The sequence below is a fragment of the Micropterus dolomieu genome, linkage group LG02, assembly GCF_021292245.1.
Source record: "Micropterus dolomieu isolate WLL.071019.BEF.003 ecotype Adirondacks linkage group LG02, ASM2129224v1, whole genome shotgun sequence".
Lineage (NCBI taxonomy): Eukaryota > Metazoa > Chordata > Actinopteri > Centrarchiformes > Centrarchidae > Micropterus > Micropterus dolomieu.
This window is the reverse complement of record NC_060151.1, coordinates 23,498,166-23,524,532: the sequence shown is the minus strand read 5'-3', so window position 1 is coordinate 23,524,532 and position 26,367 is coordinate 23,498,166. Positions and strand designations below refer to the sequence as shown.

The 26,367-nt window shown below is 41.2% G+C and overlaps 4 protein-coding genes and 2 long non-coding RNA genes across 9 annotated transcripts in view; 2 read left to right on the top strand and 4 right to left on the bottom strand.

The window, feature by feature from the left end:
* Nucleotides 1–26,367, bottom strand: part of LOC123967290 (zinc finger protein 385C-like) — a 611,432-nt gene that overhangs the window by 474,632 nt on the left and 110,433 nt on the right. The window lies entirely within an intron of this gene.
* Nucleotides 710–4,738, top strand: si:ch73-141c7.1 (coenzyme Q-binding protein COQ10 homolog, mitochondrial). Its single transcript, XM_046034476.1, has 5 exons — nucleotides 710–904; nucleotides 1,431–1,583; nucleotides 2,077–2,269; nucleotides 2,934–3,035; nucleotides 4,179–4,738. Exons 1-5 carry the CDS (start codon nucleotides 801–803, stop codon nucleotides 4,329–4,331), a joined length of 705 nt encoding a protein of 234 aa, XP_045890432.1. The 5' UTR covers nucleotides 710–800; the 3' UTR covers nucleotides 4,332–4,738.
* On the bottom strand, nucleotides 6,989–7,939 carry LOC123960059. Its single transcript, XR_006822429.1, has 2 exons — nucleotides 7,720–7,939; nucleotides 6,989–7,619 (listed from the first exon to the last, which is right to left on the bottom strand). It is a non-coding gene; the product is annotated as an uncharacterized LOC123960059 (long non-coding RNA).
* Nucleotides 7,988–12,064, top strand: LOC123960004 (complement C1q-like protein 2). 3 transcript variants are annotated; one of them, XM_046034446.1, is made up of 5 exons: nucleotides 8,000–8,121; nucleotides 8,800–9,036; nucleotides 9,198–9,513; nucleotides 9,619–9,753; nucleotides 9,842–12,064. In XM_046034446.1, the coding sequence occupies exons 2-5, from the start codon at nucleotides 8,935–8,937 to the stop codon at nucleotides 10,126–10,128; spliced, it is 840 nt and encodes a 279-aa protein (XP_045890402.1). In that variant the 5' UTR covers nucleotides 8,000–8,121; nucleotides 8,800–8,934; the 3' UTR covers nucleotides 10,129–12,064. The 3 variants fall into 3 exon arrangements, with proteins under 3 accessions (XP_045890420.1, XP_045890402.1, XP_045890411.1); XM_046034455.1 differs by lacking the exon at nucleotides 8,000–8,121 and adding an exon at nucleotides 8,155–8,267; XM_046034464.1 differs by lacking the exon at nucleotides 8,800–9,036 and having other exon boundaries at nucleotides 7,988–8,121.
* LOC123960097 lies at nucleotides 8,776–9,724 on the bottom strand. Its single transcript, XR_006822440.1, has 3 exons — nucleotides 9,585–9,724; nucleotides 9,050–9,130; nucleotides 8,776–8,923 (listed from the first exon to the last, which is right to left on the bottom strand). It is a non-coding gene; the product is annotated as an uncharacterized LOC123960097 (long non-coding RNA).
* Nucleotides 11,847–26,034, bottom strand: mylk5 (myosin, light chain kinase 5). Of its 2 annotated transcripts, XM_046034287.1 has the most exons (18): nucleotides 25,898–26,034; nucleotides 20,875–21,028; nucleotides 19,141–19,289; nucleotides 18,596–18,748; nucleotides 18,146–18,328; nucleotides 17,661–17,696; nucleotides 16,474–16,601; nucleotides 16,212–16,365; nucleotides 15,816–16,127; nucleotides 15,617–15,725; nucleotides 15,030–15,233; nucleotides 14,696–14,913; nucleotides 14,488–14,611; nucleotides 13,573–13,722; nucleotides 13,369–13,498; nucleotides 13,194–13,281; nucleotides 12,907–13,047; nucleotides 11,847–12,717 (listed from the first exon to the last, which is right to left on the bottom strand). In XM_046034287.1, exons 3-18 carry the CDS (start codon nucleotides 19,205–19,207, stop codon nucleotides 12,512–12,514), a joined length of 2,403 nt encoding a protein of 800 aa, XP_045890243.1. In that variant the 5' UTR covers nucleotides 19,208–19,289; nucleotides 20,875–21,028; nucleotides 25,898–26,034; the 3' UTR covers nucleotides 11,847–12,511. The 2 variants fall into 2 exon arrangements, with proteins under 2 accessions (XP_045890243.1, XP_045890234.1); XM_046034278.1 differs by lacking the exon at nucleotides 25,898–26,034 and having other exon boundaries at nucleotides 20,875–21,124.

Here is a 26,367-nt window from a genome sequence, read left to right as displayed (position 1 = left end):
TTAATGAAGTTAAATCAAAAGTAGACCTTTATTCCTGTGTAGCACCAAAGTCTGGTGCGTCATGTCCTTGCTTCAGTTGTTCACAGGCTAAACCCCACAGTAGGCTATCATAGACCTTGGCTTGCTCCTAGAAACCTCTCAGAATCCTGGGAACTCAGTGTGCCAGACTGGCTTACAATAAGCCAAATAAGGCAACAAATTTGGATTTCCTTATCATTTATTTTTTGTGTAACAAAAGTAAAAATGTCAATCTCAATTCTGTTCATGAGTCATGGCCTCGCAACGTTTTATTGTAATCCTGCATTCCTTGATAACAGTACAACTTATAATAACACATTCATTTAAAAATCATAAAAACAAGCTACAGAATAGTTTACAAAAAGACATAAAATCACAACATAAAAATGGATGGGTCTGTCTTGACACTATGTATAGTTATACTTCTGTTTTTTTCTTCTTTAAAAAAAGTTTATTGTTAAACAGTTTAATTTGACCTTCCTGTCGTCAGTCACTAAAACCTGTAAGTCTCTGAATATCTTTAACTGGTTATTTTGTTCATTTAGGAATATTACCTGTCACCTTCAAGAATCAGCTAAGAGAGATCAATCTCACTTTTAAACTTTATCAACCCTTCTCTTTGATTGGCCAGAGCCAATCTCCCGTTACGTCACTGTTGGCCTTTAGTGGGCATGTGGAGCGCCTAATCAGCCAGAACAAAGCTGGGTTGCTGCTGCTGCCGGGGTGAAAATACAGACTTTTCTCCTAGGATCCTGTATTTGTTTTAACGCATAAACTTCACCATGCCCAACAAAACGACTCCTCTCCTCTTTAAGGCGCTGCTGGAGATGTCTGAAGCCCACTCATCAAAAGTTGTGCGAGGAAACGCTAAAAGGGCAAATATCAGGTGAGTGATAATGGGACAAAAAAAGGTGAAAGTTCAATAGAGCTTGTTAGGATTCAGTCTTATCAGCCACATGGTTATTGAAATGTGGCTAATTATCTTAAAAATCCGGAGATCGTTTATTATGGATGGAATGTAAATTAGATGTCCAGTGTTTGAGAGGTTTGTGAGTGAAGCACAACTAATTAAGGCATTTTTCCCTGTTGTGGTACTTGTTTTATTCAATAAACTGTCAAGACGTTTCCTCAGTGAGACAAAATAGCGTGAAAATGTGATGTGAAAGTCAGCATGATCATCAGCAGAAGGGACATATGAATACAGTGAATTCAGTGATCAGAAAAGTGTTATGAATACTATGCTCATACATCAAACAGTGTTAATTCACAACATAAATACTGTGGGGGACTGTTATTCTTAAGATCACCCAGACTATATGCACAGGAAAATGCAAATTGATCCATCAGGTGACACAAATTAATTTGTGTGTATATATTATTTATTTATATTTATAGTTATTTCCTTTCCTCAGACACTTGGGCTCCTATGGGGTCCTGGCAGTGAGAAGGGCTAGCCTGCCTCTCTGCCCCGCCACCCCCATCAGCACACCCAGCCGCAGCTTCATCAACCTTGCTGCTCCCATGAGTACCCGCAGGATGGAGTATACCGAGTGCCGGACATTAGGGTGAGTGCCCCGATGTAATAAACAACAAACCACTGAAATGAGACAAGTAACCCTCTAAAAAATATTACATGTAACTGAAAGTAGTGTATGTGATAGTAAATAAGACATTTAAAATCTAAATCAAACGACGTGTTTTTGTTCATGTGCATGGTAAAGGAACATTTTTTGGCTAATTGAAAAATTACATAAATGTAAACATCAAACACCTGATCTTAACTTCATACATGGAGAGGTTGGAGAGGCATGGAGAGGAATAGAGCTGAAAAAAACTGTCAATGAATTGATTAGTCAATATTCAGAATATTAATCTGCAACCATTTGATGATTTATATGAAAATAGGATTTAAATAAATACTGTGTAGAAGTAAACCTAAAAAAGTGTTACAAAAGAAACTTAAAACTAACCATTAAATGGAAAAACAAACTCACACAAATCTAAAATGGCAATATCATCTCATTGCATGTGTCTCTGTCTTCATGTGGCTGTACTCAGGTATACTCCAGAGCAGATGTACAATGTTGTGGCCAGCGTGGACCAGTACCAGCAATTTGTTCCCTGGTGCAAGAAGTCTCGGGTCATGAAGGGACGTAATGGTGACGTCCGGGCAGAGCTTGAAATAGGTTTCCCCCCCATTGTGGAGCGCTACACCTCTGAGGTCACCGCTGTCCCAAACCACCAAGTCAGGGTAAGTCCTTGTCTTGGTAACTCCAGATAACAGTCATTAAAAATATCCACTTATTTTCTCAGACAATACACTATTTTTTTTTATCAAAGCACACTTCCTGTGCTTGTTAAAAAATCTCCACTGTTATGATTTCTGTCTCGCTGCAAATTACTGAAGCTAAGAAACCTTAATATGGTCAAAAATGAGGCTCAGGTTGCCACAAACCAGCAAACATTGGAAGTGAAAAATATATTAATGCTTGGGAACAACTATCTTGACTTTGTGTTTTAAGAGAGAAGCATTTTCTTACTGGCATCAGCACAGTTTTCTTAGAACCAGCATGAGCAGGCATTAGAAGAACTGCAATTTTCTTTCACAACTTCCTGTTGGCTCTGCTACAACATCCTATTTCACAGTAAACATGTAATAAAAATTTCTTTAGAAACACTGTTCTGTTGGTAGCGTGACACTCTTTGTATGCATTTTACTTTTGTCATTATGTATGCATCATGCACAATACCTTAAACTGACAGTTTGCATCAGTAGACTACTTGATTATTGATTCTTGATTCTGTGCTCCTCTAGAGAATAAAGATTACAACACCTTAGTCTGGGCTTTGACCAGGGCTATGCTCATGGCCTTTTGACAGTCAATGATAAATAACGGGTCATCTCTCTAAAACAGGCTGTGTGTACTGATGGATCCCTCTTCAGCCATCTTGAAACAATATGGAGGTTTGCCCCTGGAGCCAAAGATCTACCAGACTCCTGCAAAGTGGATTTTTATGTAAGTGTATAAGATAAAATGAATATCTGACCCAGAGGGCCAAGAGGACAGCAGGTTTTTGCAGCACCCACAGCAATTTGATATCTAGAGAAATGGGAAATTGTATAATACTGCAATGAAAATAGAATTTAAACAACGAAAGGAATGAAACAGCAGTGACAGTGAATCCATGGGGGAAATAAACTCAGTGAAATGAATGACTCGTCCATGAGACTTGATAGACAAGATTGCTTAAGGAGAGACTGATTCCATGTCTTCCTTCCTGTACGTGGTGAATGGATTACTGACTGAAAGGAAGTGTTGCGTAAAATCTCATTATGCTCTACATTTAGTCTTGAGTAGCATGCTGGTGTTCCTGGAAGCCTGAAATAGCTGTCAGGGCAGGGAACAGTGTTAAGGAGCTGCTGACATGAGTTTGACCTTACTGTTGGTTCAGCTTACCTTAGTGTCAGCCAGGAAGTGGTTGGTGTGAAGGAAATTCTTCTTGTGAGTTGGTCAACCCTTATGGATGAAGGTGGTTTCAGGAAACTCATAATGTCTTACACAGCAGTATTTACTGGATCTCAGGCTGAGGAGAACGGCACATGCAGTACAAATTGATAATGCCAAAAACACATCTGAAGATCCCTTCTTGGTCCACAATATTTGTCCCTTTATTGTCCCCATGGAGTCTACGATGTACCCCCCACAAGATCATCCTCTACTGGCCTAAATATGTATAACCATCTTATTGGATGTTAAAATATAAAGCCTACCTAAGGTCATGAATTAAGAGGTCACATGAATTACCTTCTAAGGGGAGACAGTCTGTAAACAGCAGACTGAAGAGGATCACTATATCTCTCGCCCTTGGCTGTCTAGGCAGTGCACCCACAGAGATAGAAAGCAGCATGAAGTATTGCCTGAGAGACAGAGGGCATTCTGCTTCTAGGTCTGCAAGTGACCTGAATGTGAATGTGTATGACCTGTGGCTCACCTTTTACCCACTTTCCAGCTCCAAAGTTCCTTTACGGTTGGATTTCAATAGAATATACAAGAAATCAATGCAACTCACGAATAATAATAAGAATAATTTCATCGAATAAACAGTCTCACAAAGAGTTTACAGCTTACATGTTTGCCCCCCTCCTGTGTCTTCTGTAGGTGTCATTTGCGTTCAAGTCTCTACTGCACTCACAGCTGGCCAGCGTGTTCTTTGAAGAAGTGGTTAAGCAGATGGTCAGTGCCTTTGAGTCACGGGCAGCGACACTTTACAGCAACCAGCAAGTGGCGTCATTGAGGAGGCGATCGATATGAGGCGACCCTTTTGACCTCCTGTCCTTCATATCCACTGGGACTTTTAACTAAACCCTGCTCTAAATACTATCAACACTTGTCTTACACTGGAGACTGGATCTTCTTTGTGCACTCACTTATATGTTATACTTGAGTTGCCATGCACTAGGAATATACTTATAACTATTCATATATAAGCCACAAGATAATTTATTTGCTTTCTTGTACATACAGTATTTATTTATTTTAGAGATAGGAATAAATGCATGGATGCAAATTATCATGTTGAACACAAATGTTTTCTATGTAAACTGTGGGATAATGTACAGACAAGTGACTCCTGCTCAGTGTGTAAACAACTAAAAACGAGCATTTTCTTGTACAGCATTTTGCAGTCTGTGGAATAAAAAAGCTTTTATTTTGGTAAATCTATGTCCAAGTGTCATTTATAGCTCTACCTTTTCAAAAATATAACATGTTTTGTGTGATTATTTTTGATAATTGTGCAATAGACCCCAGCGACTCTGCAATACACAAGCAAGAATTTTCAGTGCAGTGGATTACATCTCTAATTGTTGTGTTTGGGCGACAGTATGGGGGGGGAGGGATTCTTTCTAGAACAGTTGCGTAAGCGCAGTACCAATGACCTGAGGCTACAGCGCTCCTCCTCCCCTCCCTATCAAGCTGTTCAGCTTCTGAAAACAACTAGCTTTACTTGGTAGATGATGGTTTGTTTTCATGTTAAACTGTGCTGATTTTTACATCGAAAACGACTAACAATTTTAACCAACAACTTTGACCATTTTAACAGCCCACAGTACAAACAAAGAACAATATCAGTTGGTTTTGCAACAAGCATTGCAACACATTTGTCCAGTCAGTCCTGGTGGTGTTGGTGCAGAGACATACACATAAGGTTATGTCACAGTGCATACCGAGACATGGTCCATCCACAGACAATGGGAGCTCATACAGTTCAAAGATATGATAGGAGGCATATTCTAGATAGCAGACAATGTATTTCACAATATAAACTGCAATAAATACTTATTTAAACTGTGGGGCATACAGTGTGTCTGAGGCAGAGTTACAGTAATAGTCTTGGAGTCTATGGAAGGCATTTAAGAACACCTCAGGTGGCCTTTTCTGCAGCTCTCAGGGAATCTGGCTCTGGAGATATTGGACCCTTCACCACTGCTGCCCCAATGCAGTATAAGAGGGTCTTCTCCAACACTGGCAATAGCTATAATCCTTCAACAGGTAGTGTATACTAGAGAGAGAAAGAGACACAGAGAGAAAAAGTAAGTTTTAAATAAATAAATTTAAACAATTATCCTCATTTTGGCAGGTATTTTCACAGCAATGGTCAAAGAAATGTACTTCTTTCGATTCTCCATGTTCAGCAACCTTGATTGTCAATCCAACTCTGTTGTGAGCCTCATGAAGAACAGTGATCGGCTAACATCTGTCTGGGACACTGCAGGGTCTGATGCCAATGACATGGGCAGCAACGCTGTGGTCATCCCCCTCGAGGTGGGAGACAACGTGTATGTGCAGCTCCAAGCAATCAGGGTGGTCTATGATAATGGCATGAACTACAACACCTTCAGTGGTTTTCTGCTCTTCACTATTTGATTTAAACAACATGATTTCAGGTCTGAAGAAGTCTTCATGCTTTTAAAGTAAAAGGAATATACATTTTATCCACACTGCTACTACAGTTATTAATAACTATCAAAATAAATGTGGTGCTTTCCCTGTGCAACGCCTGTATCTGTACTTTCACCTAACATTGTGATTATTTGTATTGACCATAAAAATGCCTGTATTTCAAAAAATACAAAAGAAAATAAAAATATAAAAGCAATACAAAAATACCTGTGCATGTGAGGTTTTGTAGATGCATACACAGAATCTATTTCTGAACAATAATTCAGCTGAGTAGGTCAGTGGGTCTTCTGGGCCAAAGCCACTGGACAACATTAACTCTTGACTCCACCATAGGAAATGACAATGATTAGCAAAATAGGCCATTCAGCGAGTTTTATATAACTCAAACAGTTGAGATTGTTTTATTTTGAGATAGATTTCATATTTCCGTACAGATACTCTAGTGAACAGCCCTCGTATGCACATGTGCAGTTGGCAATGTGTATTGTTCTATTGCGGGATGCCTCTGGTAAGTTTGAATAAAGTGTGACATAAAGAAGATCAGTAATAGCCAGAAAACATTAACATCCCCCCCACACAGGTGGATGGTCTTTGGTTGCATGCTCCCATGGCATTGTGTACAGTCTAAAATTCAACCTACAAACAGAAAGTCAAAGAGGTATTGTTGACCTTCTTTTCATTTCCCAAATGTTTGCCTATATGACTCTGCACATGGTTTGGTAACAACACCCCCCCCCCATTTCATCCTCATGAAGGAAGACCAGCAGCCCCGAAAAACAGAACTCGGGTAAAGCCGATTGTCGAAAACTGATAGTGCCCTTGCCATGGCTCAGAAAGAAATCTGAGAATTCAGAAGAAAATGAACATCCATTAATTGGGAAAAGCCTCCATTCGTACTACATGTCAAACTCCATCACAGGAACACGAAAGACCCTCATTGTCACGGGTCGGGGTGCTGAATGCAGACTGAGGTGAGGACCCAAATGCAGACAATGGCAAGGCGAGGATGCAGTTCAATTAAAGGATTTATTAATTCAAAAACTAAACTAAAAACAGGTTTACATGGAGCTCAGGGCAAAGACACCCAAAGCACGAGTCTCAGGGGCCCAAATTCAGGCGGCCGACCCAGAGGTCGACTCAGCAGGCCGGGCAGAACAGGGGGACCAGACGGGGGAACCTCAGGCCTGAGAACTGGGCCGGGGGGGGCCAGACAACTCAGTGGGATGGCCTAGCAGGCCGAGTTCAAGGGGTTGGTTAGGACGGCCAACAGTGAGGCAGCAAACTCACTGGGGGCTGAGCAGGAGCAGGTCGGCACCCAAAGCTTGGGTGCTCTGGAGGCGCAGCTGGGCTGAGGTGTTCGGACCGAGGAGCTGGGGGCTAGCAGTGCTAGCGGGCCGGGAAACAGGCTGGGGGCTAGCCGCAGGGATGCTAGTGTTCAAAAAAACTTTTTGCCCACCTTGGCAACTGACGCCGCAACCATGGCTTTGTGGCTGCCTCCCGGTGGGCCCTGGTGAGAGCGGCTTGACACAAACTGCCAGATAGTCCACAATTCGGCCAAGACATCCAGAAACTTCTCCCTTTCCATTTTTGCGTCTACTGGGTCCATGTGTGGTCACGGGTCGGGGCGCTGAGTGCAGACTGAGGTGAGAACCCAAATGCAGACAATGGCAAGGCGAGAGGAGGATGCAGTTCAAAGAAAGGATTTATTAATTCAAAAACTAAACTAAGACAGGCTTACATGGAGCTCAGGGCAAAAGTCCAAACAAGGTAATCCAGGAAACACAAGGCGATCCGAAAACAAAGAAATCCAAAACAGGGAAAACGGAGCAAGGTGGAACACTCAACAAGACGCAAAAACGTGACAAAGACTGGAGAGACAGGCAGGCATACATATACACAGGGACTAACGAGCGGGGCAGGAGCAACACAGGTGAGCGGGATCAGGGCTAACGAGGCAGGCAGAGAGCATGGGAAACAGAGAGAACACTAGACAAGTAGACATGGGATGAATACCAAAACATGAACTAAGGACATGGAACTAAACCCAGACTCTCATACAAGACACACAGACAGGATCATGACACTCATGATGTGATGCGAAGGGTTGATCTTGTACCTGATCTCCAGGATTGTGTAAAAAGTAAGGCAGTGAAACATCTTTTTGTTGACATGAGAAAAAAACTGTTATTTCCCCAAATGCTTGGCAACCTCCACACACATGTTCCTGATGAAAAACCTGATTGAACACAGGAACGCTAATACACAACTTATGGAAACCCAGTTAAAGTGAGTTCAGCACTTATGCCTATCATAGGCCAAAGTACCATGGGTTACTGTCATTTTTCTAGTTATTAGATAAGAAACTGCATACTGATGCTAAAGATAAGGCTAGCTATATCCTTGCTTTCTGCTGAAAACTGTAGTTTTTAGGAAACGTTACTCAAGCAGGATAGCAGTGAATAAAAACAACAAATTGTATGTTTGTTGGGGACTATTTTCCGATGCTGATTTGGTGCACTATTGAGTATGGCATCAAGACAATGTATGTGGGATTGACTCTAAATAATCTACAATGGCTATGTTCATGGTAATGAAGAACAATGTCACCCAGTGCAACAGTGTGGCTCACTGATGTGGTTTTAATAGTTTTTGGAGCCCTGTCGTTCAAAGGAATAAGAAAAGTTAAGTCTTCATTAGAAAGTCAAGAGCAAATCATTCAGGCCTTAACGGTAAACATTAAACTGACATTATCTAAATATTTCTTTCAAAGCAATGTGTCTAGATTTAAGTTTTAAGTAAAGTCTTCATTATTCTTCAGTCTGACTCCAGTCTCAAAATCACTGCTCTGAAGATAAGAAGTGCAGTGGTCCCTGAGCTACTGCTCCTGCATCTTGCGTCCAGAGACTGCAAGGCATGCTCTGCCTCCTGGCACAGGTGTGATTCTGGGACAGAGATGGGGAGGAAGGAGGAAGCAGATGTAGGAGGAGGAATGTCCCAAGACTACTGTACACACATGTTCAACCAGGAAACTAAAATGGTCCTGATTATGAAGAATGTGAGTGTCTTACCTTCTCCAGGGCTGGTGGAAGATCCAGAGCTGTCACTGTTTGACAGCAGAGGCATTCCCTTCAGGGCTAACGTGACCTTACCTGCTTTGTAACAAAAGAAAATGTTGTCATTCCTGAAATTGGTATTTCTTGTTTTGGGCAATGTCAGATGAAGTATAAAAGGGGGAAGCTTGACAGAGAAAGAGTGCATAGAAGCAGAGACTTCAAAACCACAAGGATGAAGAAGATTGCAGTCTTGATTCTAACGTTTAGCTGCTGTCTATGTGAAGTGCAAGTTAATGAAAACGTCCGTCAGTGCTCAGGATCAGCCAGCTGCTGTGACACCTGCTGTCTCACCTCCATCACTCAAAACCTGGGAGCAGTGGGAGAGAAAATCACAAACATGGCGGAAAAAATAACACTCCTGGAGGATAAGTTGCAAAACACTGAAAAAAAAGTCCTGGAGCTGCGAAGCCTGACTGGAGGTAACAGAGCAAATGTTTTAATGAGAATGGGAAAGAGATGGGAAATAATTCTTTGCTGTATAAATTCTGACCTCTGATGTGTTTGTGGTAATGTGATGCTCTCAGGGACACCTCAGGTGGCCTTTTCTGCAGCTCTCAGGGAATCTGGCTCTGGAAACACTGGACCTTTCACCACTGCTGCCCCACTGCAGTATAAGAGGGTCTTTTCCAACACTGGCAATAGCTACAATCCTTCAACAGGTAGTGTATACTAGAGAGAAAAAGAGACACAGAGAGAAAAAGTAAGTTTTAAATAAATAAATTTAAACAATTATCCTCATTTTGGCAGGTATTTTCACAGCAATGGTCAAAGGAATGTACTTCTTTCGATTCTCCATGTTCAACAACCTCAATCCTGTTCCCAACTCTGTTGTGAGCCTCATGAAGAACAGTGAACGGCTAACATCTGTCTGGGACACTGCAGGGTCTGATGCCAATGACATGGGCAGCAACGCTGTGGTCATCCCCCTCGAGGTGGGAGACAACGTGTACGTGGAGCTCCAAGCAAACAGGATGGTCTATGATGATGGCATGAACTACAACACCTTCAGTGGTTTTCTGCTCTTCACTATTTGATTTAAACAACAGGATTTTAGGTCTGAATGGGTCTAATGCTTTGACAGTAAAATTAAAATACACTTTATTCATTCTGTGTTTAGCTGAAAAAGCAGCAAATTAGAGAAATTTGCTTGAGAATAAATGTGAGTGGTTGTTTGTCTATCTGTGATGCAATGGACTGGCAACCTGTCCAGGGTGTACCCCGCCTTTCGCCCAATGTAAGCTGGGATTGGCTCCAGCCCCCCGCGACCCTGTACACAGAATAAGCGGTTGATGATGGATGGATGGAATGGGAACTCCCTTGCCACTGGCAGTGGCACCACCCTTATTGTGATTAGATTACTACTTTATTTTAACTTTAACTCAATTGCCACCAGCTCACATCACACAACATACTGTATAATATAAACAGAAAGGACAACCAGTGTGAACACACAGGACAAGACATAAAAAAGCAATGCACCCATCAAGAGTCCTGATTAGAGCTGAAAGGTTTCGACAAATATGACCAGCTGAAGACCTTAAAATCAAAAATCTGAAATATTCATTAATGGCGCACCCAGTAAAGATTGTTCATACATAGGCTACACACAACACAAAGCTACGAGACACGCAGGTAGCCAGCAAAGGGCGGTGCCTCCTCAATTAGCATCATCACAGCTGTATCTTCCTGCTTCCCAGGAAATTTCAACACATGTCCTCCTACGATTCTGGCAATGCCCCCTTCTCCACCTGCAATGTCAGCAGTACCTAACTCGGAGTCTCACCCAACTTTCCTGGATCTGCTGGAAGAGGCTATGGAGTCTAATGCGACTTGTTGATCAAGACTATTGTTACACACTTCGAATCCCAGCTTCTCTCCACTCCCCTGTAGCTTCACCAGTATCAAGCAATATTCCCACAGCTTCACAACCTGAGGTCTCTAGCACAGATGCCTGTTCACTTGAGGCTTCAGTCGAGGTTGCTGCAGTGTCTCATGACACAATGAAACTGCCATCTCACCGTGTCAGAAGTTCAAAGTGGGAGTGGTGCCCACATTACTCACTTTAACAATAAAAGCACTGGGTGCCTATACAAGAAGCTTGCGAGGCTAAGGGATATTACTTCACATCTAAAAAATATATGTGTTGATGAAACACTGGGAACATTTGCTGTCCAAAAAGTTTCTTATGGGGTTTCTGTGCCGATCCATGTACAGCGAAAAACGTGGGAAAATCATCATCAGATAAAGTGTGGGTTGGAGGAATGTCATAAGTATCAGTTGCTTGCAAAGGAGAGTGGGCTACTTTACAGTCTGTGTGAGCAGATCACAGGATTACTGCAGCAGAACTGCGAACGAGGAGTTTCTTAAAACGGAGATTCTTGAGGAGTTGGTGTCTCAGCATATTGTCGAAGAATCTATGATGGCAACCTGCAAATTGAGGCAAAAAGCAATGAAGAACGATCATTTGCCTTTTTCTGTGTTGGATGGGAGGTTCCACTCAACTGTGTCTCTCTGTTCATGAGCCCAAAATGCGCAGTTTCTCCTGCTTTGGCAGTTATAGTCACTAGTAATTTGAAAAAACACACCTCGCATTGACCCAGTACAAGTGCTCATAAATCATGTGTACATAAAAGCATTGGTAAATGGCACGTACTTCAAAGGTCTCCGGTCTGCAGCAACTCAAGCGACATCTCAGTCTTACATTCACATTGTGAAAAAATAATGACATGTAGCATGTAATAGATACAGCATGATGGTTTGAGTATATCTTTTAATACAATTCAAAGACACATTCCTAAGGTAACTGTTACTACTTACAGTGCTGTGTTAAAATTTTGACACCCCTTAATTTTTTGCACATTTGGTTTTACAAAGATGTCTTTTGGATATTGTAATGGATATACAGTGTTTATCTGTTACACAAAAAAAAATATTGTTCCATTGCGTAATTGTTTAAAAGTAGTTTTTGAAAAAAATCTTCTGCTTAAGTCTTTTTCCTGGTCAAAAATTATGTGATTCAGATATTTTCATTCAAACAGGTTGCAAGCCTGTATGTTTTTCTAAAGGGATATCTATTTATTCATATTGCCAGATGATGGGTTTGGAAAGAAATTTTTAAATGATTCACTCATAAGACAAAATAAAGAAATAGATTCATGGTTGAAGACAGTGAATAACCAATTTTTAGTCCCATGAACAAATATGAACCTTTATCTATGCTTAGCTCTGTAACAATATTCTTCTGTTCATACATTTTTAAAATATTTTTATATAATAATACATGCATTATGTATTTCCAGCAGTACAGGATGTACAGTTTGGTCCCGATTTGTATTAAAACAAGAAAGTACAATACAACTGTTCAAGGCACTCAAGAACATTATGTTTACACATTTTATCTCTCTAGATTTAATGAATCTACTCTTGAACAATGAGTTTGGCTGAGCAGAATGTCTCCCCGTGGTCATTGGTGGCTCTACAGGTGTAAACGTTGGTGTCCTTTGGGCCAACCTTGGCTAAGACCAGGGTACAGCAGCCGTCTTCTTCATACTCGATCTGCACTGTGGTTGACTCTATCACAGGCTCTTTACCACACAGCCACACCACCTCTGGGTCAGGGTATCCTGCCAAGATAGATGGGTGGTGTGAGGACAGGGGCGAAAGGTTGCAACACAAAGTTTTTACATCTTTTAGGGGAAAGTTTAAGTCAACTCTTCCACAAGCAAGTCAAGATGCAAGTCTTTGAGGCCCGAATTATGACCTTTTAAACTGACACCAGCTCTTCAATGAAGGACTCAAGAAGTTGTGTGTACCTGTGAGGTGACATGAGAGACGAGCAGTGGATCCCTGAGCTACTGTCTGGTCCTCCAGGCTCTGGGTGAACTGGGGTGGCCCCTGCATCTTTAGCTCCAGTGACTGCAAGGCATGCTCTGCCTCCTGGCTCAGGGGTGAGTCTGGGACAGACAGGGGGAGGAAAGAGGAAGCGGATGAAAGAGGGGGAAAAACCCCAAACTACTCAACAGACAGATTAAACCAGGAAACCAAAATGGTCCTGATAAGATACTAAAAGAATGTACTCACATTCTTTTTATTATCTTACCTTCTCCAGGACTGGTGGGGGATCCAGGGCTGTCACCTTTAGACAGCAGAGCCATTCTTTTCAGGGCTAACATGGCCTTGCCTGCTTTCTATGTAACAAAAATGTAAAACATTTTGTTCAGAAAACAAAAACGACACATCAAACAAAACATAGAAGTACTGTGCTGGCATGTCACCTTCCACTTCTGCCTGGCTAGAAACCTCTTCATCTTATCCTTGGACAGATTCTTGGTGGTGATGAGATCTCCAGAGTCAAATGCTGCCATCCAAGGGTGGGCTAGTGCCTCCACACAGGACATCCTCCGCCTGGGAAACAGTGTTTTAGTTAAGTGAGGATAAGACGTTATCTGGAGGCCGTGCTGTATGTTTAAGGAAATCACCTAGTGTCCTTGTTGAGCAAAGAGCTGATGAAATTTTTGGCCTCGTCTGTAATCTCATCAAAGCTCTCATCAAATTCCCATTGGGCAGCTGTAACCAAGGCCAGGGTCTCTGCATCACTGTTACCCTGGAATGGAGACTCACCACTCAGTCTGAAGCCCAGAGGGAGAAAGACAACAGTGTCATCAAAGTGACTGTTTCAACCCTCATCCACTAGGTGGCAATAAAAGTCTGTAAAACATTTGAACAACAGGCTGTTGATCCATCATGACCATCACTACTAACACAGTCCTATAAGTCTGTTGTTCACATTTCTCAAAGTTGTTATTGGGAGTTGTAGTTGAGGCCTTTTGACTGTGAGGCTGAGTGGATTAGGTCAGTTTGATGAAAGGCCGAACTGACTGAATTCTAGTTTGATGTGATGTGTGCTTTAAATTTCCCAGTCACTGTCAGAAAATCTGCTCTCACCAAATTAGATGCAAAAAAACACACTGTATATGCGTGACACAAAAAAATGTACAAAGGAAAAGTTCTACATATTGGTTTATATGCATATTCGCATCCTTGTTAAGGGTTAGATGATACGTTTGATGCCGCTTTACTGTAAATATGAAGCTACCACCATCCAGTTAGTTTAGCTCATCACAAAGACTAGAAACAGGGGTTGACAGTTAGCCTAGCTCTGTCTGAAGGTAACAAAATCCACCTACCAGCATCTTAAAGCACTTTAAAGCTCACTCCCCCCTTTTTTCTGTGTAAGCTAACTGGCTACTGGCTGCAGCTTCATTTTTCATATACGTAAATAGGAGAGTGGTATTTTCATCTAACTCTGCAAGAAAGCTAATAGGCATGTTTCCCAAAATGTCAGACTCTTCATTTACTGTAGCATGGGCTATGGGAGTGATAATGTAACCCACAATATGTAGCAGATGACCCCAATGCTCCACATGTCAGTGGCCAAATACACAGGTTCATAGTTGATCACTTCAGGTGCCACAAACTCTGGAGTTCCATGCATCACCTTCAGAGGTGTGTCGCCATCTGTTAAATATAAATGACATAATTTGATATTGAAACACACACTAAAACGACAAGTAAATATTAAGAGAGTTTCAATTCACATACCAAGCTTGCTGGCTAATCCGAAGTCAATGATCTTTATGGAGGTGCCAGTGGTGTCAACACACACAATATTTTCAGGTTTGAGGTCCAGATGGACAATGTTCTGCTGATGCATGTAGGCAATCCCCTCCAGGATCTGCTGCATGTAGCGCACACTGGCAGGCTCTGTGTGCTGAAAGCTGTCATCCACAATACGTTCAAACAGTTCCCCGCCTGCGATACTACAGACAGACATACCACAGTGACAGCAAATGGTTATTGCATCTCTTTGTGTACAATCAGAATGTGCAGGTGCTGTGAGAATGCAGCCACTTAGGGCTTTCATGATGATACTCACAACTCCATGACCATGACCATCTCAGGCTTGTGATCGTACGCTGCAAGGCACTGAACCAGTTTGGGGTGGTGGAGGTAGTTCATCAACTCTATCTCTTTACGGGCAGCCTCCCTCTCTTTGGCACGTCGGCCTTTGTAGAACTTCCCAGCACAAACACGTCCTGTCTCTTTGTGGGTTAGCTTGAACACCAGCCCGAACTTTCCCCTAATGAAGCGACAAGTTCAGTCATTTTATCTCTGGACCTTACGAAATTGGTGTTGAAAAATGTGGTAGTGTGAGTCTATCATAAATAGAGATACCGTACATCTCTTTCCATTATTAATTTGCCAATTTAACTGCAGCCACTGGTGTTCTCAAACCTGCATTGGTGTACTAAGAGCAGAGAGAGCCGTGTCTCTACATGCATATATTTTAATCCTCCCTCTGTTGCGCTTGGCTGGATTTCCCCTCTTCCAGATAATCAACATTAATAAAACAGATAATTTCCCCAGAAATGTCAAGCTCTCTTGTTTATTTTAATTTCCAAAGAAAGTGCTTTCTGAAAAAACCTGTGTTGAAAAAGGGGTTTGTTCCTGACAGATACTCACATTCCCAGTTTCTCCTGCAAGTTGTAGTGATCTGTGACTTTGTGAGAAGAGTCAATAGTGACACAGATATATGCTTGAGGGGCCTCCTCTTCTTGTGGTTTGTCTAAATCTACACACAAAGACACAATGGCTTCAATATAACCCTCATTATATTTGCCTCTATTTTAAAATGTGGTATCAGTAACCCATGTGACCTCACCTTTCTGCTCCATCCTAACCACTGGTGACACTGGTCCTGGCTCACTTACTCCCACTGTGTTGTAGGCCCTCACTCTGAAACAGTATTTCTGTTGAGGCTGCAGCCCAGAGCGCACTCTGTATGAAGTACTCTTACACTGGGCAGTGAGCTCGCTCCAGTCCCCAGACTCAGCACGTCCTTGGTTCTTTACCTCGACCACATAACCCAGGACTGCACTGCCACCATCGTAGCAGGGACCAGACCAGGACAGTACAAGGCTTGTGGCAGAGACGCGAGAGATCACAGGACAAGAGGCAGGAGGCTGTGGCCTCTCTGGTGGCATGATGAATAAAGTGCTCAAGTAACTGCAAACTTACTTCACATGGTCTTGACACTGCTGAGTGTGTATCGCCTTACCTATGACAGAAAGGGTGACCGTGTGATGTGCTGAGCTCCTGCGGTCCTTCACTACAACAGTGTAGCGACCTGTGTGCTGTGGTTTAGCCTCTGCTATAACCAGTGTACTGCTCAGATCAGTATTTTCTACCCACAGCTCTGGACCATCCACTATCTGCAGACATACATTATGTGATAAAAAAAGAGAGTGAGGGAGATCAATACTGACAAACAGTGAAGATGACAGAAGGTGGATATTTTTCAAACCTTAAAATTACCACACCTGTCCTTTGTTTCTGATCCAACACGACACTACAGGAGGACTGCCAGTGAAAAAACACTTCACTCTGGCAGTTTGTCCCACCTTCACCTTGACATGTTGTGGGGGTTTTTCAAAATGTAATATTGGACCTTCAAAGACAAAAAGAGTGTTTGACTCAGAGCCTGTCTGCCCATTGTAGTATTAATGGTCGGGTTAACAACTGGAAGGAAACTATTCATTGTGGTGTGTAATTGTGAGATAAAGACAGAGAGACAACACTTGGTAGGGGAATGGGATAACATGATCTGTGGTTTGTGGTGTACTGTAAGACACAGCATGGCATGTAGCATACAGCAAACTAAGTGCATCAATAGGAAAAATTATATAACACAGACGACCTACCCCACACACGTACAACTAGTCCTTATGTAATCATGTGTGTTTAATAATGTTCAACTGTTTGTTGAATGGATTTCGGTTCAATAATATGTATAACACTATTTACTTAGATAAATATCCTTAAAGAAAGCAAAAACACATTTGAAGTCTGCACTGTTTTCTATATTTAAATAATGTTCCTGTGAAATTACATTAGACTAGAAAATTCCATATATGAGCTAGAGTCATTATAATCTCTCTCACAGTCAGTATTCAAATACTGTGACATCATGATGGTGAATTTGACTGTTGACAAGCTGATAAAATGATGTTTAAATAGCTTTAGTATCTACAGTTTACCTCCTTAACATGCAATCTAATGCAGTCTAATGCTAAATAGTTGACTCTCCCTGTCTAGCCATAATTTATATTTAAGTCATAGAACCATAAACAAAAACAGTATGACATAACAATATTCATAACAGAAATTCAGACCTTATTATGAGAGATTTCCATGCTTTTATTGTTGCAGCCTACTCCCTAAGGCAAAGTTCCCCAGTATATTGGAGCACAATAACTCAGAGCCAGACAACATTCTTGCAAACATAAAGGCTTAAAGTGAAAGTGTCGCTTTGGGGCAAACCACAACTGCATCAGAAGCAACTCACACACACACAAAATAAACTCTAATGGACAAGTTACATCAACATGAACAAGCCAAATCAAACAATATAGCAGTGAATAACAGGTGTGTTGCTTGGTCATTTGGCAGAGATAGTGAGTGAGGAGGAAAAAATATGTGTGTGTGTGTGTGTGTGTGTGTGTCTCACCTGTCCCTGAGTTGGATCTCTTCTTTGGAATGACTTCTGCAGAGACAGATATGCACAGGTAGTTTTTAGTAGGGGAGGATAAAGGTGTGGCTTTGCTCTTCTGTTCTATGGCTATCAGTTTACAGACTCAGTAAGTTTTACTGTACACTTCCCTACATGGTTTTCACTTGGGATAAAGAACCTTTAGTGGGTGTTTAAAAAAGCTACATTATTCCGGAAGTCCTGCATAATCCCTGATTGGTGTGTATGTTGCCTGACAACCAATCACACAAGGACTGGAAATGATGTGTTTCCTAGCCATTTACAAATATAACATAGATATCCGGAAGAGGTCAAAACAATGGTAAAGAGGCAGAGATGTTTTCCTGGTGCATCAAAACATTTAAGGAAGGAAGCTGCACTGTATGTGTCAGTATGAGCCATGCATTGACTCCTAAAATGGATCAAATCCTTTACATGTGTGAAATGAATCATTATGTGATTACCTCTTGGAGTTGAGACTGGGCTAAGACTATCAGAGCCTGTAGGGGAGATACAAACAGGTCCTCTGAACTCTTGTAGCTCTTCTTTGGGAGACTGTGGTAACCTTCCATTCTCTGTAATGCTCTTGGATGCAGAAGTGGGGATATTTGAGACACGATTGTGCACACCACAGATAGTTTCAAAGTCTGGATTGGTTGTCAATAAGAGGAAAGGGAGAAGAGACCGCACAACATTAGAAATGAAACTTATTGTTATCAGGGTAACTAACAGAATAAAAAATCCTTTGAATGAAGAACTCTACATTACAACTTGCAAGGGGCAGTGTTTATAATAAGCAGCAAATTGTGTTGTACACTAATTTCCTTATGAAAAATTGAAAGAAGATGTCTGCATGAATTGCTGCTTGTGTCCATTATGGAACAGTTTCCGGTGTGTCCAAGTGTCTTCCTCACCTCTGACAAACACAGCAGCACAGCAGGATGTCTTCCCCGCACTGTTTTCTGCCAAGCAGGTGTAGGCGCCAGCATCTTCCGGCAAGCACTCCCTCACCACAAAACTAACCTCCCTGCCATTGAAGGAAGGAGTCCCAAAACGGGCCACTTCACCTGCCCATAGGAGCAAACACAAAAACTAGAAACGCTCTCTCCCAATAGTGTAATGTGCAAGAAAACGTGCAAACAATAGCAATGAAGAGAAGAGAAAAGAAAGACAGACAATGATGCCAGATACAGGACAAAAGCCTGTTGCATGGCCAGGCAATGTTGAATTATAATAAACATCCCGAAGTCTCCAAAAAATGGGGAACGTTAGTGAGGACATCAAGATTTTCTATCTTGTGCTTTTGTTAATTAAATGTACAAAAAACAACAACAACAAAAAAACAGACACTATGTTACTGTATGCTATGTTTATTTTCAATGACTGTATCTGGGCCTTTGGGTCAACATTTAACCCAAGCAAACATCGAGATACAGCAGTGTAACTTGTCCCTGCTCACCATTGTGCAACCATGACACTTTGATTGGCTGAGTTCCGGTGACAATCCACGCAGTGTGATGCCACATCCTTCGTCCACACAGCAGTCCTCCAGGGGCTCTACGAAGACGGGTGGATCCAAAAGTTTAAGAGAGGAGCGGTTAAGAGACCCTGGTTGGAAGAGAGAAAGAAGTGAGGAGGCAGATACAGAAAATAATAACAACACATGCACATCAAGGGTTTATAGTGAACATGTTATCAGTGACCGTTTCCTGATTATACAGAGGTGCAAACACAAAACCTCATTAACTGCATCTATTAAGTCCCTATTTTTACAAAGAATAATCTAGGGTTCTCATTTTAGCCTTTCCCTCATTTCGCTCTTCAGTATATATTTAAATTTATTTTTGGCATATAATATTTTTATTAATTTATAATAAATTTAAATGTTGTAATATTTTACAGTGTTTTACAGTAATTCACCACTGAACTGTCACACCAATAATCTGTGGCCTTGTCTCACATTTGAAGTGAAGCAACACCTGCTACAGAAAATGTTCCATCCCCTCATCTAACATAACTGATCACACCACTTCTTCTCTTTTTTTTTGTTCTTCATTTTCTCTCTTATTAAAAGTCAAGTGAATTCAGGTCATCACTGACCAGAAAACCACAGTACTAGCATATCAATCATCTGCCTTATAATATATAGATAAAATACACAGTTCATGGTAATTGGACAGTGTCTTTTTGTGTTTGTTGATGGTCAACCCCCTAATTGCAGAGGTCTGTCAAATGTAGTGCAGTACTTTAACAAAACTTTGTCTCAATGTGGACAAATCTTATTACGTATAATGCCATGTAAAATCATATACAGTATACTCGTTATGGTTTAACTAAATGGGTGTTTAACCATCAACCTTTAGCCTTAGTATTTAGAATGCAGTGAGTGTTCATTCAGGGCAACTATTTTGTGTTGCACCTCTGCACACAGGGACACTAAGAGGTGGATTTTCACACCTTTCTCACATCGTGACTCTCTGACCGCTTTTTTATGCAGAAGCTTTTAACTGAAAACTTACAGGTTGCTCTAAATACCTACTATTGCTGTTGAAAATGACACTTTCAATACACTTGCTCCGTGGTCAAGCTGACAAAATAGATATAAGTTCCTGATATTTTGATATGTAAAAGATACATCTGACAGACAGTTGTGTTATGTCTGCATGATGAGAGTTTGCACTAAAATTATTTAGTAAGGTAGATAAACTTGACTTGTTGACATCATATCTAACTAGCCAGAAGATTAAACCTAGCTGTGTTTTCAAATGAACCCTTACAGTTTCACAGCAAAAGCCACAAGTGTGCTCTCACATTTTACAAGATAGAAGATAACACTGTATAAGAAATTTGGTGCTGTGTGGGCTGACATGGAAGTCAAATGCCCCCAACACAATAAACATACAATTTAGGACAAACATAACAACGGGTATTAACTATAACAGCAACAAACTTAGGAGAGTATTTCTCTGGGGAAAAAAATACTTTTACACCAGGAGAAAATTAAAGTGCATTTGTTGTAGCCGTTTTTGCAGTGCACTAAACTGTTATCAGGAAGCATCACCATGTTCAGATTTGTCTATTCAAGATTATGTCTATCCAACATTAATAACGTGCAAAATGCCACCAGTTGAGCTCTTTTCAACACAAATACATATCCTTAGATCCTCCTCTCCCTCTCTCATGCAGCCCTTACCTGTGTCAGTACATCTGTCTGAAGTACGGGTGTCACTAGTTCCCAGCTTGATCCCTGGTGAAGACGATACACAGGGTGGCTTGATGTGCAGCCTGAAGGTTGACACATAACGCTGTTTGCTGCCATCAGCATTCATTTCTGAACGACTGTGTCTCTGACCGGAACAACAACAAATAAATTTACACAGTCATTTCCCACACTATTTATCACACTTCCTCTCTTTCTTCAGTGCTGCATGGGCCCCTGCAGCTCATCTCACTCTGCTGTAAAACCAAAACTCCCTGCCAAGCCAGTGCAGCTCTGCCGTCACTCCTCACACTTCTCTGCACATGTTCAAGCCCTCTTTTCTCACCCTCCCCTGATCTACACTAACTCCACCTACATCACAAATCTTTCAGTTTTACTTAGGGGTTCTTGGGCAGGGCAAGCATCTTATCTCTCTAAAGTCACTCTAATGCCAGATCCCCCTCCCACTACTCAAACCCCTGTCTTTATTATCATGGCTAATGGACACACACTACACACAAACAAGGAAAGACAGAAAAAGGGAGAGTGGGTGGAAGGGTGGACTTATCTAACCACCCAGCCAAAGGTCGAATTGTGTGCTGTTTGTTGAATGTGCTGCCGTTTATCGATTTCCCTGTTTGCCCTCTCACTTATCAATGCTGCAACTGAACTTTGTAATGCCGGTGACAGCGACATTGCAAAGGTTAATTTTACGCCTGTGGACTGTAAAGCTGTGATTGTGATCCACAGCCTCGTAAATCCTATGTGGGCTGATACAGTATATCCCAGCACACAACAGAGCCACCTGCTGCTGTGGTAACCAGCCCTGGTTCTCTAGCACCTGACACAGACCTTGTTGACCCGGGCGACGTCCAAGCCGGTATGGCTCTTGTATTTGCGGTTTCACTCATGCCTGAAGTAGGCAAGTAGCATTAGGGACCTTGCCTATGGGTCCACATGCAAAGCCCCCCTGACTGGGAATCAAACCCACAATGACCTGTACCAAAGTCAGTTGCATTAACCACTGAGCTATCTAGGAGCTATAACTAGTGGGTAGCTATAGCAGTGGCGGGAAAAGGCTGGACTAAAGGACAGCACATAAGCATTAATCATGGCGGCATAAGAACAAGCACTCAGTACAAGATCAATAGAGGCTGGGGTCTACTTGAGGACCGAGCTAAGATCCTGTGGGACTTCAAGATCCAGAGTGACAAACTGATAATAGCTAACCAACCAGACGTCGTGTTGATCGACAAACAGCAGAAGAAGAAGGCTGCAGTGATAGATGTGGCAATCCCAAGCGACAGCAACATCAAGAAGAAGGAACACGAGAAGCTTGAGAAATACCAAGGGCTGAAAGAGGAGCTAGAAAAGATGTGGAAAGTAAGAGCAACAGTGGTGCCAGTGGTGATCGGAGCACTGGGGGCTGTGACCCCTAAACTGGGAGAGTGGCTACAGACGATTCCAGGTAAAACATCAGAGGTCTTTGTCCAGAAGAGTGCAGTCCTAGGAACAGCTAAGATACTGCGCAGAACCCTCAAACTCCCAGGCCTCTGGTAGAGGACCCGAGCTTGAGGATGACACATACCACCCTGCAAGTGGTGAGAGGGGGATTTGTTTTTTTTATCCATACACACATATATACTGAACATACATATCCCATCTTCATCCCATCCCATCCCATATATATGTTTATGGGATACAATCTATCTATCTATCTATGGATTGTATGAGGGAACAAATGTGTAGCAAATATCAACCTTTTCCACCTCAGTGAACACAACAGAAGCCCACAGGTGATTATAACATCTTTTTCTACTCCACTCCCACCACAGCTTCCTACATTCCACATCAGTGATCACACAGAACAGCACTGTGAGGGGCTTGTTTTAGTTTCTGTGAGAAAAGAATTCCCAAATCAAACATTTACCAAAAGGCTGCACACAGAGAGACACAATTGTAAGGATGTTTGTTAATGGGACCTATAGGTGAAGCTCATAGATCTTGTGATATTAAGAGAGTGTCACACTACAAAAACAAAACATTTTGTACATGTTGCATCTTATGATAGACACAATATCTAATAAGTTCTGACTCAAAAATTTAAATGAGACTTGACAGCTTCCTGGGAAAAAGAAAACACATGCAGAGAAGGTTAGCAGAGACTCTAAAGCTGCAGAGCTGCTCATTAAGAGGGAACAGAGTGATAAGGCCGCATTTCTCCAAGACCCTTGGGCCGTAGGAGCATAATTAATGTAATTTAGGCACAGGGCCGCTTACTACACACAATAGAGTTTAAGGCTGGAGGGAGACTTGTTGACTGACCCATTAACCTCCCCACTCTACATGCTGCAGCTTGTACCAGTTGATTGTATGCGGGCAGGTAAGTCTACTCTCTCTCTCTCTTGGAATGGGTATACTGCGATAAAACTGAAAGGTCCCTATCTTTCCAGAACTATCCATGGTGAATTTAAATGGTCACAGCAAAGTGAAGAAAGGATTAGGAAATTTACAGAATATTTCCGTGAAAGCTGTACACCATCGAGGTACAAAGGTTGTCTTAGGGTCATTTCTGAGCTGGCAGTTGTAAAATAATTACATTTCATGCACACAGACTTGCATTCTTTCCTACATGTGCTAATTAGAATTGATTGATTTATGCACTTTGCTGTTGTTTATACAGCTTGTGGGTGGGGCCAATGGTTCCAAAAAAGGGAGATAGTATTTGTATTGAATATATAGTATGTAATAATATATTACTATGTTGCCAAAAAAGGTCAAGACTGCTATTGCTCTGTACACCCATACATAGATTTAGGCCACACATGTGCTTCATTTTGCTAAAATAAAGCATGTTTACACTTATGCAGTACCTTTAGCCAGTGGCAGTGTTGAAGCACTAGGCGAGATTTTAGAACTTCAGCACCTCCGACAAAAGTGCAGCTCACACTCTCAAACAGTGCAAGTTTGCACCTCAGTTTTTACATTTATATATTGCAAAGAAATAGTAAGTATTAATAGAAATGGTATAAAAATAAAAATGTGTTAAACGAATAGACACACAACGGGTACAATAGATGGTAAGCCACAGAAAACTCATTAACAATGCACTGTATGCTAAATAAAAACATGTTATTAGTATCATATCATTATTTTCCGGTGATGTTATAAAGCTGTGCTGTTTCCTTGTCCATCACATATGATGATTGCAGTTACAGTATATGAACTGTTCATTTTTATCCTTATATTTGTACATCCGTGACATCTTCTAATGTTAATGGTGAACAAAGTCAATAAACAAATATATAATGCTAAAATCTATGACATTGCCAATGTTAACTGTCTCTATATCAAAATATTTTAGTGTCATAACAAACCATATGTCTCTAATATCGTGACATATCTAAAAGTACATGAATCAAACAACATGCAAATGCCTTTACATGAACAAGTTTGTGCAAGTGAACTGCAGTGCATTACATATCTTTGTTTGCTTTTTGCAAAACGTGCTACTACAAGTGATGCTATTTTACTGTGACAATCAGGTGGCGTCAGTTTGGTTTTTCCAGAAAAAGGAACACTTTGCTATCGCAGGAATCTTGATGTAATTCTTTGATTCTGCATTGGAAAAGTGTTATGAAACATCAACTATATTCACAGTTAATATAATCTCTCTTTAATTTGTCAGCATTTAGCTTGTGATGTGCTCTTTAAAGTGTTATTTTGGTGTCTTGCATTTGTTACCCTTACCTGCAGCAGTAAAGATATATTTGATGTGTTTTATAGCAGATAAATATGTCTAGAATGCCGGCCATCCCATGCTTATCAATCCATCAATCTTTTCACCTACATCCTGTGATTGCCTGGTTTAATAAATGTTCTTTAGTCTCTGTGACTTTAGATGAAATCTTACAAACTCTAAAAGTGTAAACACTGTATACCAACTCATGGACCCATTATTGTCAACTTCGAATTTCAGTAGTGTACAGAAAAACTTTGAGGGCAACCAAAAATGGCATTATAACACCCCCATGTGGCATGTGAAAATATTTGTTACACACAGGCCACTTCAAACCATAGGCAAAAGTTAAGTAAGATTGGTGATTCATGCTGTGCTCAGTTTTCAGTAATTATGCCTTCTTTTTTGGCATCTGAATACTAATCTTATGAGGTTCTTTTACTTGTCTTAAGTAATTCCATTTCAAGCCACCTTCTCCTTCTACTCCACTATATGTCAGGGGCAAACAATATCATTTTACTCCACTACATTTAATGGATAACTTTAAATTCTGACTAATATAATATCTTGTTATAGGTTAAGACTTTATTGAACCCCCCAGCTAAAGTGATGCCTAAACATTGGTGCATTAATAATTATAATCCATTATTTTGACATGGGCCATTCTTCAAAATGAGTACTTTTACTAAAAATATCTGAATGCATGGCTTTTACTTGTAACAATGTATTGATACCCTGCAGTATAACTATTCACTGTAAACCCAAAATAAGTTCAGAATACTCTTTGTGGAAACCGATTACCTCAAACTTTTATGGTAGTGGTAATAACATTTTTGAGTAAACTTTAATATAATACATTTTTTTTAAAACTGTCCATTTAATTTCTGCATACTTAATTACATTGATTCACTGATGCTTATTAAAATTAAATTCCACTAATTCTTTACTCAATAAATGTAATTGTGCACAACTTGTACTCTGAGAGAAATCTACTAAAAAAAAAAAAAAAAAAAGTATTGTGCTAGACTCAAATACTAATGGAAACTCACTCAACAAAATGACTACTAGTAAACCTGAAATTTATAAAATGCCCATTTTCAAATAGTAGTCCTGAAAAATACAAATAATAATAATAATAATAATATTATTATAACACCGCAGCAGCAGCAGCAGCAGCAGGCAGGACAAGGCCTCTGTGTGTTCTGAGAACACAAAGACAAAGGAGTCAGAGGACTGATCAGACTGGAGGACAGGGAACCTTTCCTGGACACCACTCACCTTTATATTTAAGGTGCTGCAGGATGGGGATGATGGTCTCCAGGGGGATGCTGTGAGCCAGGAACAGCTGCCAGGTGCTGTACTGCTCGAAGGTCTCCTAGTCTAGGGACTAAACTGTGGACACACGAAGAAGACGATGCGAGGACAGGTGGACACAGGTGGAAGACGTGAGGACAGGTGTCCTTTGAGAGTGTCTCACTGAGGATGTTGAGCACAGAGTCCTTTCTGAACATCACCAGGCTCCCCATCATCATGTGAAACATCAGCTTCTGCAGCTGCAACACAGAGCGACCTGCTTACTGAACACAACCTGGATCAGAATCAGCAGAACCAGAAGGTCCTGATCAGCTGTTACCTGTGTGGAGTCGATGACAGCTACAATCATGTTGAGCAGCTAAACGCTTCGCAGCGTCTCATCTGGGAACTGAACAGAGATAAAAACATTCAGATCTGGATCCGTGTGTGTTTCA

Coding starts and splice junctions, on each gene's coding strand:
- LOC123960004 (XM_046034446.1), top strand. CDS start 8,935: ATGGGGAGGAAGGAGGAAGCAGATGTAGGAGGAGGAATGTCCCAAGAC. Junction 9,037..9,197: donor TGGTCCTGATTATGAAGAAT/GTGAGTGTCTTA, acceptor GGGCAATGTCAG/ATGAAGTATAAAAGGGGGAA. Junction 9,514..9,618: donor GCTGCGAAGCCTGACTGGAG/GTAACAGAGCAA, acceptor TGATGCTCTCAG/GGACACCTCAGGTGGCCTTT.
- mylk5 (XM_046034287.1), bottom strand. CDS start 19,207: ATGTGGCATCACACTGCGTGGATTGTCACCGGAACTCAGCCAATCAAA. Junction 17,697..18,145: donor CCCAGTCTCAACTCCAAGAG/GTAATCACATAA, acceptor CTGTCTCTGCAG/AAGTCATTCCAAAGAAGAGA. Junction 13,723..14,487: donor GGGGTCATCTGCTACATATT/GTGGGTTACATT, acceptor TCTGGGCTTCAG/ACTGAGTGGTGAGTCTCCAT.
- si:ch73-141c7.1 (XM_046034476.1), top strand. CDS start 801: ATGCCCAACAAAACGACTCCTCTCCTCTTTAAGGCGCTGCTGGAGATG. Junction 905..1,430: donor GCTAAAAGGGCAAATATCAG/GTGAGTGATAAT, acceptor TCCTTTCCTCAG/ACACTTGGGCTCCTATGGGG. Junction 3,036..4,178: donor CCTGCAAAGTGGATTTTTAT/GTAAGTGTATAA, acceptor TGTCTTCTGTAG/GTGTCATTTGCGTTCAAGTC.